A 14728-nucleotide genomic window follows, 5' to 3' on the forward strand; every position below is an offset into this window, starting at 1 on the left:
ACATGCTGGGACACACAAGGTGGTAGGGTACATGTACAGGTAGGCTATGTTATGAAAACTAGAGTAGCGTATCCAGCGCTACTGTAAATTAAAATAAAATAAAATAATAATAATTTCCTTCCTATCCCTTGCTGCCACTGGAGGAAAAAAAAGTCCCTACCGACCCATGACCTCAACTGACAACCAACCGGAACCAAACTTTTTTTTTTTTTTGCCCAGTCTGAACATAGCCAAATAAAAAAAAATCACTCACTGCTATTTAGTACGGTTAATCTATATTTACTTTATACAGTGAAGTGAAGACTATGCAGTGTTGTTTTACATTTGATTACTGTTTGTTCATAAAGTCGGTTCTGTTATTATTATTAATAATTTTACAGGAATGCTATATATTTGTTAATCTCTAAACTGTTCCTAATCACCTCATAGAAAGAGAATGGAATATATTACATGTTGCTTGCCAATATATAAAGAGTTGACAAATCATTATAATCTCTTATTTTTTATGTACTTAAAATACATTGGTGTTATGAATAGTTGGCCTATTATTTATTTTGGTGATCGGTAACGCTCCAGTGATCGGTAATCAATGATTGGACCCAAAAATCCCGTTGGGATCACCTTTACTATTCTGTGTGCCTGTGCCATAGCTGTCATGGTGTCCGTTAATCCGTTGGATCACCTTGCTGGTCTTCATACTGAATATTTCAGTAGGAAACAGAGAGCTGTGTGCATGTGTAAGGCAGTGTTTCAGTGCATTTGTCAGTCTGTGTTACTTTCTCTATAAGGGCCTGAGAGAGAGCGAGAGAGAGAGGGCGAGAGAGAGCAAGACAGACCTGTAGAGAGACAGTGGCAGCATCAGCATCAGCAACTAGAGCAGTCGTGTCTCTCAGGCTTAAGGAGGAAGAGAGCCGGCCGTTTCTGTGGATTACAGGAGCGTCAGTAAGCTGGGCTGGACTGGAAGAGTTTTGACTCATCTCTATCTTTCCTTTCAATCTGTCTTGCCGCCTCTTGCAGCTTTTACTGTGTCTGTCACTCTTGCCACCGCATGCTGTATTATCTGAGAAGATTCAGAAGAGATGTGTGTGGTGTTAGCTGTTAGCAGCACTGAGTACTGAGAGCGAGAGAGGGACACACACAGAGGAGAAGAGGGGAGAATGCCGGCCCCCCTCAGGATGAGAAGGGGGGCTTGTAGGTCGGCTATCCCGTCTCTCTCCACCATCGCTGAGGAAGAGGAGGGACAGCGCAGCCGCAAGAGACGCAGGAAAGGAGGAGGTATGTGGGAGGTCAGGATAGGAAAGATTAAAAAAGCTGATATAAGTCTCTCTGGGGTTTTGCTCTCAGGGGTGCTAAGCTAATAATTGGCCTATTAAGAGGGTTTGTTGGCATGTTTTGATATCAGCTTTTGTTGTTAAAAGTTGTATTTTTGACTTTGAACTGGTTGGTAGGATCAGATAACGGCATAGAAGTGCAGGGTTAAAGATGTGTGAATAGTTATTATTATGCTTAACTAAGCTTATGATGATAAATTATATCCTATATAATTAGTACATACATTTGATTATTTTATTTTGAAGAGACTACATGGAATATATATTTTAAATTTACTTGTCATTATTGTAAAAGTTAAAAGAAACGAAATGGTGAAACTTTGAAACCGTCAACAGTTACATTGTCTAAAATATATATTTAATCTATAAATTTTAGTCTTGATGAGAACCAAAGTGCATGCAATTCAAAATCTCTTGAGAATTCAGGACAACCTCATTTAGAGCCCTGATTCATGTGCGTAATGAAAGTGTGGCCTTTAATACTCATTTGCTAATGTTTTGTGTCTGTCTGCATTGGCAATTATTTTAGTCTATGGCTTTGTGTCAAAACTAAGTGAGCTACCAGCCGAGACAGCAGTTTTGGACATCAAAGATGTGAAGCTTAAAATGGCAATCTAGTTAGGCAGCTCACAAGGCTTTGAGATTGAGACACACCCTTTTGTGGACACACACTCTTAACCACTCATGCTTTTGACCTAAATACAAAAATGCTATATTTAAAAATGTTTGCTTTACTTTGTTAATATTAGGTTTTTTAGTATCCTTGTAAGCTGATTTCTGCTAGTAGTTCTGCTAGTAGATATTCGGGCACATACACGAATATCATTGTCAGTTTTGTGAGTACAGAAAATGATGTCAGTCTGGTGAGTGTTAACATCATATATATTACACTGAAGAGGTGAAAAACACATTTATCCATCTTGAGTATCTAGTGTTTCAGCACCACTTCGACTGAGCAGGAAAAGATTTTTGCTCTCTTTTTTTGTTAGGTGTGGCTGTTTTGCCCCACCCATTGTCGCCACAGTGGCAGATGACTGTCAAGTTGGACTGGATGTCCTAGGCTGTGGTTGGGTCACATGACCTCCGGTAGGAGGAATGTAAACAGCAGCTCAGTTAGCTGACTGGAAGACTCAACATAAAGGTGGATGCTGTTCAGACTGAGACTTAAAGCTGTATGTAATAATTAGGGATGTAGATTTAATGCCAGTATTCAATATTTACATTTCTAGATCTGAAATGACAAGATATCTTTCATAAAAGAATCACTAATGTAAGCTTTCTAATGAAAATTAGCCTAAACCACCTTACATTTAAAATGTAAATCAAACACAAGTGCATGTGGATGTAGGAACGAATGATTCTTCACATGCTCTGATTTTGGTCACAAGACTGTGCTGTGTGGCTCAGCTGGGTCAAAAATCCCTCAGATCTCAAAGCACTGCTGCCTCACTGGAGCTAATGCTTCTGTTGCTCTAGTGAGTGACTCTCAACCCTTTTGTCTCCATTGTCCACATTAATATTTGAAGGCAACATGTGTTTTCCGGTTATTTGTGATTTAATGGATAAGGATGTTTAAATATATATTTTTACTCAATTTTTATAGATATTAAAACCTAGTAAAACTAGTCAAATATATAGTAAATTCACAATTTAAAAAAAAAAAGCCAAGTTAAGATTTTACTAATTTACTTAACGTGACTGTCGAAAGCACGCAAATATGAGTACGCGATTGTTTGTCTGTTGTCTGAGTACCAGTTGTTGACAACAAAAGAGAAACTAGTGGTTTTCTGCCAAAATAAAAGCTTAATGGTTTAATGTTTGAAAATGAAGAAATATATGCCTAATTAAGCCATGAATATTAGTATTGTTCCATTATAAAATACATTATTTTTATTTTATTTTTGTTAAATACTCGTTTTTTTATTTTACAGTAAAATAGTTAATTTTTTCATATAATTTGATTTTATTTCCATTTAATAAACTTTCCCCAAATCGTGCAGCTTTAGTTTTTCAATAATGGAAAAAGGACAGGTATTTGAGCTACTTCTGTTAGCTGTTGTATGAACAGGACATTTCTAGAATCACGCTTGTTAGTATGCAATTGTCAACCCCAAATACTGAATGTTAACATATCCTTATTCTGTACTGTTATTCTGTGTTAGTATGCTGTATGCTACAGTTTCTCTCTTGTTTAATTCCCAAAGTGTTTACTGGATAAACTAGCACCCTGTTGTTTAGCAGGGGAGGAAGGACAGTAAATCTAGTCAGTGCACTAAATGTGTCTAAACTGGTCATTGATCACTTGCTGTGAGAAAAACTGCATTCAACACAAGATTCAAACGTTACAGACAAAAAGATAAGTCTACTCTATTGATCCCCATGTCAAAATCCAACTCAAAATGACTGTCATTTCACATTGTTTTGATGAGTCATAACTGAGAGGCCTGAATATTTGATGGCATGAAATCCTGCAGATGTTGTCACACATGCTCTGGAAAAACTAATAGTGTTAAATTGCGTTTTTTTCTGAATTGTCTTGTACTGGTTGGTGAGGGTAAGGCTCTCTCTGTAAGCTTAGCATTAGCCACTGCTAAGCTGCTCAGATCTCTGAGCCTTCCCGCTCCAAAACACTCACACACATACACGTATCCTTGTGCCATGTGGAGAATTGCACACTAATCGCTGATCTCTCTCTCTCTCCCCCTCTCTCTCTTTAATCTTTTTTTTTTTTTTGCACTGCACACACAGCAATCACACACACAATTGTGATTTGTAATCTGACTTTCACATGCTCAAAGCGGGGGATCTACTGTCTCCTCTAGATCAGTCTCAGATTGAAGGGGTGTGGTGAAAGTCTCATCCATTTCTCCATCACATATTCCTCTCTTTTATTTGCCAATGAATAAGCACACACTTTTTTCGTCAGCCTGTGATGGATGTCACGTCCTTTGGACTTTTGTGTATGCGTGAGGTTGGGTCTGATGCATTGGATTAGGATTTCTTCCTTGGCAATGTAGACGAGTTTTGCATGGGGTTTTCCAGAATTCGTCAAAACCATGAGTGAAATTCAAGGTAAGAGCCGTCAGTGATGTGCAATTCACCGTTTCTTAGAGCAGTTTAAGCTCTTTAATGCCAAGATCCCCCATATATGAAACTCTTCCTAAAATATAAAGGCTAGGCTATATTTAATGCATACAGACCCATTTATATTGTGTGTGGACATATCTTAAGCATAAACAATAATCTTTTGTAGTTGTGAAAAAATATTTTTTTTTGATTTCACAATAGAATTTCTGAAAAACATTTCTATAATGCTTTTCACTTAAAATATGCATATTTTGTGGACCCCCTAAACCTTGAGGTCCTGTGCTAAAGATGTAAACTGATTCTTTGGTCTTATAGGTCATGAAGGTCAACAGAAGTCATTAAGGAAACGTTCTCCATTCGGGCTCTCTCATAATCAAATAAGAACAAAGAGATAGCGAAGCAAACTAAAACACAAATACAGGAACACATCCGGTGTGACTCTATGGCAATAGTCTTATTTTCTACTCCTGTCAATGTTGTTCATCTGGGCTCTTCTGTGAATGGTATCCATGCCAGTGTGTGCAGCGAAGCAGAACTGTGTGAGTGAAGCTGAGGTCTGAAGACAAAGCATCAGATAAATACTATGTAAATCAGGAGCCTGCTTTTTTTACACAAGATAATATATGAAGGGAGGAAGAGAAAGAAATACCTGTTAAAACCAAATGCTTGTTTACCAGCTTACTAGACAATTTTGTATGTGCTGCAAAATGACATGGAAAACATCCCAATTTGCACACAATCCATCCGAAATAATATCTGAGATTAGGATTAATGCATCACAAATAACAGTGTGTTGAACGTAGCATTGCAAAGGAATATGGTGTCCAGGAGCGTTTCCCGGATGTTAGATGATACGACTTTAAGGGCAAAGGTCAGAGTTGAGGCTAGTGTCGCTGAACTTGAGTTCACTTGTTTGTGTGCAGACAGACTCTGAAATCAAATGCAACCAATAACATGTCTTCAAGCCGGCACATATTTAATCCGGGTAAATGGCAAACATCTTCATGTTTGAAATAAATTGCAATCTTTTACTTAAATATTACAAATTTTTGAATAATATTATATATAATTATAGGGCTGGGCAATATGGCCAAAAATCACATCTGTATTTTTTGGTTGAATGGCGGTATACGGTGCATATGGGTGTCTGGCAGGGCCCGCAGACAATCACCAACTACAAGCTCTCTCAGTTTCTCAAAACATCAGAAAAGTGGAGGGGCCTGATTGTGTCACAGCAGCTACACTGAGGAGCTGTGCAGACCAGCTTACCCTCATATACCCCTTTTCCACCAAAAAAGAACTGGTTCGGAACTGGTGCTGGTTCAAAGTTGGTTCGGAGTTGGTTCAACTTGCGAACCTCCTCAGAACCTGTTTGTTTTTCCACTTCTAGAGCGCCCAGCGAACGACGTCGTTACGTCACTGTGTACGTCGCTTTACGTCTCAGCTAGAAACGCTTGCAAGTACAACATTACTTTGGGATTATCTCTAACTCGTGAACCAAGAAGGCTTTAAAAACAATTGAAATATGTAAGTCTTTTAATCTTTTCCTTTGATATGTAATCTTTTCTGATTAGTTATGTACACTGTCTTGTCTTTTTTTTCTCTCCGTTTATTTGTTCTATTTTGTGACTGTTTTCTTCTTTGCTTACATAATGTTTTCAATAATTTTTTTTTAAAAAAAGCTAGAAACGCTTGCGCCAACTTCAAGCATAACAATTACAATGGCGGACTACATCGTGTTTCTGCAAATGTTTCTCCTGGCTTTGCGGTCAGAAAAGATGTTTAGGACACATCTAAACCCGCCCCCAGCCCCCGACGTAAGCATGACGTGGTAAAAGAACGGTTCTCTGGTTCTAGTCCAGCAAAGAGTTGGTGCCGCTTTGGAACCAGTTTTCCTGGCCGAGAACCGGTTCTTTGGCTGTCGAAACACAAAGAACTGGTTCGCGCGCAGGCACCGGCTCCGAACCGGCTCTCAAAACTCTTTGGTGGAAAAGGGGTAATACTCACTTACATTTTCAATTGGTCTCTCACTACATCAATAGTACCTGCTTGTTTTAAATCAGCTATGATCATTCCAGTGCCTAAGAAGAATAACATCACCTGCCTTAATGATTACAGGCCGGTTGCACTCACGTCTGTTGTCATGAAGGTGTTCGAGTGCCTAGTCTGCAGGAACTTAGGGCATATTACAGTGCATATTACACTAGATCCTCACCAGTTTGCCTACAGGGCAAATAGGGGAGTGGATGATGCAGTGTCATCAGGCACAAATTTAATTTGTGTCCAAGTACACATATGCTGGTGTTCTGTTCCTTTATTTTAGCTCAGCTTTTAACACTATTATCCCTGTCAGGCTGTATAATAGGTGTTAATACTGTACTGTGTCAATGGATCCTGAACTTTTTGTCCTGTAGGAAACAATATGTCAAAATTCATAACCATGTGTCATCAACCAGGATTCTTAACACTAGTGCCCCACAAGGGTGTGTTCTGACTCCTCTTTTATACTCTCTTTATACCAACAACTGTATGTCCCATTCAACATAAATTCACAGATGATACCACTGTAGTCGGTTTAATCTCTGATGTGGATGAATCTGTTTACCGGGGTGAAGTGGAAGAGCTGGTGAGGTGGTACAAGGACAATAATCTAATCCTCACTACATTAGGGTTATAATCAACCAAAGAAAATATTGGTCGACTGAAGTCCTGAAATTTCGACTAAAAAGTCGTACTGAAATGCACTGAAATGACACACTCGAGTCTGTCGGCTCTGACAGCGTTGCATCATGTGCACCTGTGCAATATAGCCTATGATATCCGAAAATAGTACTATGTCAACTAGTGATATCAGCACAAGAACAGTTGAGGAATGTGCAACATAATTTAGACAACAATTTTTGTCATATGTTATAATAGCTGACAGACACTATAATTTCAGCCGCTCTGTGCATGTCCTCGCACAGAGCGAGGCTGAACATAGGAGCTCAGCTTCGCGGCTGAGACACGAATAGACTATATTTCACTCAAAGCTTTTACTCTTAAACACAAAAGGCATGTCCACTTTAATAAAAAAACAATATTAATTAAACAAAGCAGATCAAGACGAGAGCAGAAACGAAATAAAGTGCATAACTGAAAAATAAAGCATAGGCTAAAAACAAATACAAACAGTGGGCACAGCGCAATTGCGAAATACCGTCGTTGTGTACGGACCCCTGTGCCTGCAGTTATAAAACGATTATTACTAATTGGCATATTTCAATGCTTAATGCCAATTCTGATATGTTCATATAGCCTACTCAAAACAGATGGGGCAACCTAACGCTGACAAGTTAGCTTACCGTTTTAAGGTGAAATGCCATGTTTGTAGTCGAGATGTGATATGCAAACTGTTGCTTGCAAACTTTTTTCCCGTTATCTATTTTCGTAAAATCGACCAATAAGAATTTTGGTCGAGCCAGAACGTATCGACCAATAATTTGACTAGTCGACCAAAAAGATGATAGTGGACTTTAGAAAGAAGGCAGTCCAGCACCTTCCCCTCTCCCTCAATGATCAGGTTGTTGAGAGGGTCTCCTCCTTCTGCTTCTTGGGCACCACCATAAAACCAGTCCCTCTCATGGGACCTGAACATCAGTCTCATTGTAAGCAATCCCATCACAGACTTTAGCCGAGCCGCCATAGAAAGCTTGCTGACCTTCTCTATCCTGTCCTGGTACGGTAACACGACCAGTCAGGATAAGCAACAGTTAGAGCAAGTAGTGCGCAGAGCCTCCAAGATCATTGGCTGCAGTCTGCCTACCATAGCCTCACACTACGCCACCAGGATTATCAGGAAGGTGAGAAACATCACCACCCAGCACATCACCTGTTCAATCAGGGAAGAGGTACAGAAGGTATCATCAGCAGAACATCACGCTTCAGAGAGAGCACCTATCTCCAAGCCATACGATACTTAAACATGGCTTAATGTTTGAACGTTTTAATGTTTAATTTAAGTTAAGTTTCCATGAACTAGTGGGACTTTGATCTATATCTCTGTATTTTCTACATTTTTCTACTTGGATTAAAAGAAAATATCTGTATTTTTTTATTTATTTCACATCCTCCCCAATGTTGTCCTACAAACAATGCTCATATTGAAGGCTATGAAAACATAATACCATCTAGGCTCTGGTATATTATGTGCAAAAATCATATTACATTCTAACATTGTAACATTACAAACTAAAATTTTTTTTTTAATTCACTACACTAAAAATAAATACAATCAACACAGACTAATTAACCTACATTTGATTACCCCATTACAATAGCCACCTTAGAGTTACTGCTTTTATAAAAATACACTTACTTGTAGGTTTAAAATTCAACATATGGCACATTTATTGGCCAACAACAAATATTTGAGCAATATTTTTAAGTATGAATTATTTTGCTCCTATTTTATTGCGCTTCATCTGTTTGGCGCACGCACATGTATCTGTCAGAGCATCTGACGGGGCAAGCCGCTTTAAACTATACGCGTTATATCTTACCAGTTATTTTAAGCCCTTAATATAAAGGATGGCTCATGTTTAGGACAAATTGGATGATGCACTTTCCCACAATCAGCTATTTTTTCAGACGTGCTGTGTAGTAAGGACCCAGTAGAGGACGTTTCAGCCTCGACTCTGTATCGTCATTAGTAGTGTTAAAAGTTGTAAAGAGTACCAAATTTAACAAAACAATATAAATGCAAAATTTGAATTCATGAATATGTAACGGTTTTCAGGGTATAGTAAAATCCATATCATGGCACAACATAATACCAGTTCACGCTCATACCGATATAGCGCCCACCCCTATATAATTATTTTAAGAGGCATAATTTCAGTAAGGGGGAAGAAAGCTTTTGGCTTGTCTCCTGAGGCCACAATGAGCAAAATATTAATGCACCAAATTAAACCGTTAATTCAAAGTGGCTGCAACTAATGATTATTTTGATAATCGATCAGTTGGCCGATTATTTCTTATTTATTTATTTTCTAATTTGTTTATTTACAAAACACACTATTCCACATCCTGCCAAATGTTGTCCTTCAAAAAACTTGCCAACTGAATTCTATGAAAACATATAAAGTGAATAACAAAAATGCATAAAGTTTAAACTAATGTTTATAAATCAAATATAATTTCGTAAATTGCATAAACAATTATGAACGAAAAGCATCATGTATTTATGCATAGTTTAATACAAAGAGCCGAAGTGCCGATCACACAGAGTACTAGAAGTGGGAATCCTTTGGAATCTCACAATTCGATTAAAATCGATTCTTAGTCAAGTCAAGTCATCCTCATTTATATTACGCTTTTAACAATGTAGATTGTTTCAAAGCAGCTTTACAGAGATAAACGTATGTCTTAAGGTAACAGAGATTGGTTTGGTTTTATAGTGGTTCTTGAATAGGCTAATGTTTCTTGAATAATGTTCACGAAGGTTTCTTGAATAATGTTCACGATTCGATTAAAATCAAATTTCGATTCGATATATGCATAGATTTGATTTTTTTTTTTTTTCGTACCTTAGTTCATTATCGTGATATGTCTCAAATTGTGACATGAGGGTATCAATGCACCCCTACTGGCAACCCTTCACCTGGAGGGAAGAAGTCAGAAGAGACTAGAAGGAGAGAGCAGCAGTATCCAAACTGAACAGCTACTGTTGGAGGAGTTATTTAATAAGGTAGTGTAAATTATACACACCTCGTAACCAAGCCTGTAAACAATCATGTCTACACAATCCTGACTCCAACAGGACAGAGACACCTTCTGTTTGATTAACGTTAGCAACCAACTCAACTAAACAGTTAAACTTGGTAACTAACTTAAGTTTCATTTTTATGAGAGAAACATACAGCTTCATTTAGTGGTGGAAAGCTCAACCTTAAATCTTCCTACTACTACATAGTCTACAATGCGGCATACTATTTTTTTTTTTTTTTTTTGAATAAATTTTTGTTTTTGGAATAAATGTCAATAATAAGGCTGTTACCTTGTGTGTGTGTATGTATATGTATGTATGTATATATATATATATATATATATATATATATATATATATATATATATATATATATATATATATTAGGGCTGGGACGGTTACCGCATTACCGCAATAACGCGGTCACGTGACTCCAACCGCGGGTCTGAGCTCGTCACCGTCATCACCGCAAAAAAAAAAAAGTGCCTTGGCCTGCACATGTGTGCACGTTGTGTGTAATGACATGGATTCATTGATTCTAATGACATGGATTATGTCTAATGATATTCTGGCTTAAATGGATTCAAGGTTTTCTAAACAAAACTTATCATCAAAAGATGGAGCAAATCCGACCTTTCGCGAGTTGAGGAACGCAATGTTCCATGACGCATAATAACATTCCATTCGTATTAGAGATGCGCGGATAGGCTATTATTATTTCATCTGCAACCGCATCACAACTCATCATCTGTCCGCCATCCATCCGCACCAACGTTTTTTGATCAATTTTCGAAACCGCATCCGCGGCGCTGACTGTTTTAAGGTCTATGAGACCTCTGCTGTCGCGAGGCTAGAAAGCTCTTGGCTGTTCTAGAAAGAACACTGCTTCATGCACGCAAGGTCTCGCGCTCTCTACCTCTCTGCCGTGCGCGCTGTTTGAACGTATATTCACGTAGACTTTCGAAAACCGGGACATATTCTTCGTAGCCTATCGAAAACCGGGACATATTCTTTGTAGCCTTTCGAAAACCGGGACATATTCTTCGTAGCCTTTCGAAAACCGGGACATATTCTTCGTAGCCTTTCGAAAACCGGGACATATTCTTCGTAGCCTTTTGAAATTTTTTTGAGCCTTTTGTATATCATTATTCTTATGAGCCTTTTGTATATCAGGGAGAGTTTATAAATTTCCCGGGACAGGTTGTTAAAAAGAAGAACAATCCCGGAAAAACCGGGACGGGTGGCAACACTAGCTACAACAGTTTCACAGCGATTTCAATATCCTAACTATAATTAGCCTATTGCCCAATCATATTTCGGCTATCATGAGATATCATGTTACAGTTATAGCCTATAGGCTGTGAACTAACATGAACAAACAATGAACAGCTGTATTTTTATTAACTAACATTAACAAATACAGTAACAAATGTATCGCTCATGGTTAGTTCATGTTAGTCATTAACTAATGTTAACTAATGAACCTTGTCTGCATTGTTCCGTGAACACAGCATGCTATAAGCCAACTTCCTATAATAACAGCCAAATAGTCACAAATCTCAAGTTAAGTATTAAATCAACCATGCATAATCAACTACGACACACTCACACACATATTGCATATCAGTGTCAAATGCATAATTTACACAACGTCTGGTGCAACTTACGAAGAGTAATAAAACCAACTGGCCTACTCACGTTCTTAATACAGCTGAAGTCGACGTTTTTGGGATTGGAATCTCATGAGTTTCTCTTTCCATTCGTTTCTGAATAGGCAAAACCGAGCACGTCGCGTCGCTATAACTTTACCGAGATGCTGCGGTCAGAGCGGCTCAGCGGGAAACCCCTTTTTTGTAAACAATCAGTCAAACTTCTGGGAGTTTTTTTTTTATAAGATTAGCCTATGAGTCAAACATTGCACTTAAATACACATCAATAAATATATAAATACTGCACGTAAATTATTATTATTAAAATAATTTATTAAATGCAAATTGGATGGAGGGGGGGGCACAGGAGCTCTCTAGGCGGGCCCGGCCCCCTAAGGCCCGCCCATAGCGCCGGCCTTGGGCCCAGCCTACGCCGAGTTTCGGTTCATTTATGAGACGAGCTCCAGTTCACGCGCAAGAGATCACACCTGCGCTTCCACGTCCTCCTGATTATATGTCTGCTATTTGCTTCTTATTTCTTAATTCCAGGCAATTAGTTAATGAAACAGTGATTAAAATTAAGGTACAATTTTTACAAAACAAAATTTAATTTAAAGAAAGGCTTTCTACAAAACAAAACTTAATAAAGTGATCAAAATCGTGTCTCACCCATCTTATGATCCTATCTTACTCATGCTGTTCACTCTTCATATAATCGACATAGATTAAATTAAAAATAACACTATTTTATGTAAACATAAATACGGAGTATAATATTTGTAATTAAGACATGTTGCAATAGGTGTTCTTTCATTTCCAATGTGAACATCATAATGTAAACTCCTGAAAAGGATGAATTCAATGCGAATGTATCTGTGAATATTCTCAAATAAGGACATCTATTCAGTGATTGGTTCATGCCAAATTACGGCTTGATGAAAATTTGACTATTTCAAATTGTGCTCGTTTTTTTCCGGATGTAGATGCCAATATTTAACAAAGTCTGGCTATTTGGGGGCTGGCTATTTAAAGCGGTATACCGCCATACCTCGGGAAAATCTTGCTTTTCAACCGCGGTTAGAAAAAATCCATACCGCCCCAGCCCTAATATATATATATATATATATATCTCATCAAACCACCAAGATACCAACTAGCTAAACAAAGCCTGTAAGTCAAAGTCCAAGAAGTGGTGTTAGTGCACATTGACTCTTGAGATTTTGCATATTGTTCATATTACGGTATGTAAATATACCACCCCTTAAAGCCTGTATGCCGTCATATCTTGAGCCCTGTTCATCTTTAGCATTCTGCGTATTTGTTGTCTAAACAATTGTTCAAAAGTTTGTGTAACTACCTCAGGATGATTTCATTAATGCTGTTTGCTGCTGTAGATATGTGGGTGTCTGTGTATCTTCCTGTTTATTCTGTTCTGCCGTCAATACATAGTTAACCAGCCTGTTCAGCCCTGCATTCAGGACACAGATTAGTAAGCTAATCAGGCATGGGCCTCAGACCAGAGTTTCATGAGCTGGTATGTTCTGTGCAGGAATGGAGAGAAAATGCAAAAAGGAAAGTCCAAACCCTGCTTGAAGTGGCTCAGTTCATTGAGTTTGTGTCTAATCTCGAGAGGAAGGATGTGATGGTATTGTAACTTTATGTAGCCTATCTTTTGTCATCTCCAAAGAATGTATAGACTAGATAACATTCGTTCTGAGATTTGATTGTTTTTGCACCCCTTGGGCATTTGAGCAAATGCTATGGGTCAAGTGAAAAGCATTTACTAAAATCAGGTGTTCACACAAACACACCCCTAAGGTTTCATGTTAAAGTTTCACCGCCACAATAGCCTGAGGTTTGTTTAGATGGTGCACATATCGGATGATTTCAGGCATTTAACAAAGAAAGATCAACCCATTTAAAGTGCAGTGATGTAGGATATGTGTTTAGGGTTGTCTTTTGCAGTTTTATGAGCTACAAACAAGCTTTCCTTGCAAGAAGCACAGCACAATATGTCGGAGCATATAGTGTCCATATCACTTGGGCATCTGGGCTTATGATTCACTGTCAGGTATTTTCTGGGTTAAACGCCACTGGGGTCTCCCTCACCGACAAGTAATGAGCCACACACACACACACAGAATCATTTTTTGGCTTTACGTTCTCTTAGGGATTTATAAACCTGTATTCTGTGTTTTAATAAGTCTCAGTAGAGAACTGATGACTAGATTAGATTGTATTACTGTAGTATTGAAGTCTGTGTGTGTCTGTTCAGGGCTGGTAGAAACTGAGGATATTCTGACTGACTGAAATATGAAGCAATGAAGAATTTCATCAACGTCCCTTTTTCTGGAATATAATGATTTCAGAAATTGCCCTCAGTAATCATTTGAGACCTTGCCCATTGTTTGTCTCAGAAAGGTGATATCCTGCGTTTTTGGTAAGTGGGTAAATTGGGTCAGATGGATTTTGGCCTGGGATAAATCAGGAGCAACATTGTCCTGAAATCTAGAGCAAGTGACGGCCGTCACCTCCTCAGGGATCGCACACAGAAATAGATTAAATAATATCACGATAGCTCTGTTCCAACGCATAACAAGCTGCCTGTGTAGGCAGTTCATGAATTCAGAGACACACTGAACATTAGTGGTGCAAATGGATCACAAAACTCACAGTTTGGATCATTTTTATGGTTTTTGAGTTATGGATCAAATCATTTTTGGATCAGCAAAAAAAAAAGTAAAAAAAAAAGGGAGGGGGGATGTAACTTTCCTTTTCATTTATTACTTAAAGCTCACTTTAAGTACTTTGATACCACAGCAAAAACTACTAGCGTAACTAATAAAGTTCAAACATTATTAAAGACAAGTGGACAGTCAGTAATAAAATAAGAAAAAAATTACAAGCTTATGTAG

At 38.2% G+C, this 14728-nt stretch overlaps 1 protein-coding gene across 9 annotated transcripts in view; it reads left to right on the forward strand.

Moving 5' to 3' along the window:
* The window catches only part of map7b (microtubule-associated protein 7b), a 45689-nt gene that overhangs the window by 8195 nt on the left and 22766 nt on the right, over window positions 1–14728 (forward strand). Inside the window, exon 1 of one of the 9 annotated variants that reach the window (XM_077218870.1) lies at window positions 4272–4403. The exons of the other annotated variants lie outside the window; for them this stretch is intronic. Within the exon in view, the coding sequence (XP_077074985.1) occupies window positions 4388–4403 (16 nt within the window). The 5' untranslated portion in view covers window positions 4272–4387. Of the gene's footprint in view, window positions 1–4271; window positions 4404–14728 lie in introns of those variants that run through there. 9 annotated transcript variants of the gene reach the window in all.

Source organism: Siphateles boraxobius, unplaced genomic scaffold (genome assembly GCF_051911475.1).
Source record: "Siphateles boraxobius isolate OS27281-9 unplaced genomic scaffold, OSU_SipBor_1 77, whole genome shotgun sequence".
Lineage (NCBI taxonomy): Eukaryota > Metazoa > Chordata > Actinopteri > Cypriniformes > Leuciscidae > Siphateles > Siphateles boraxobius.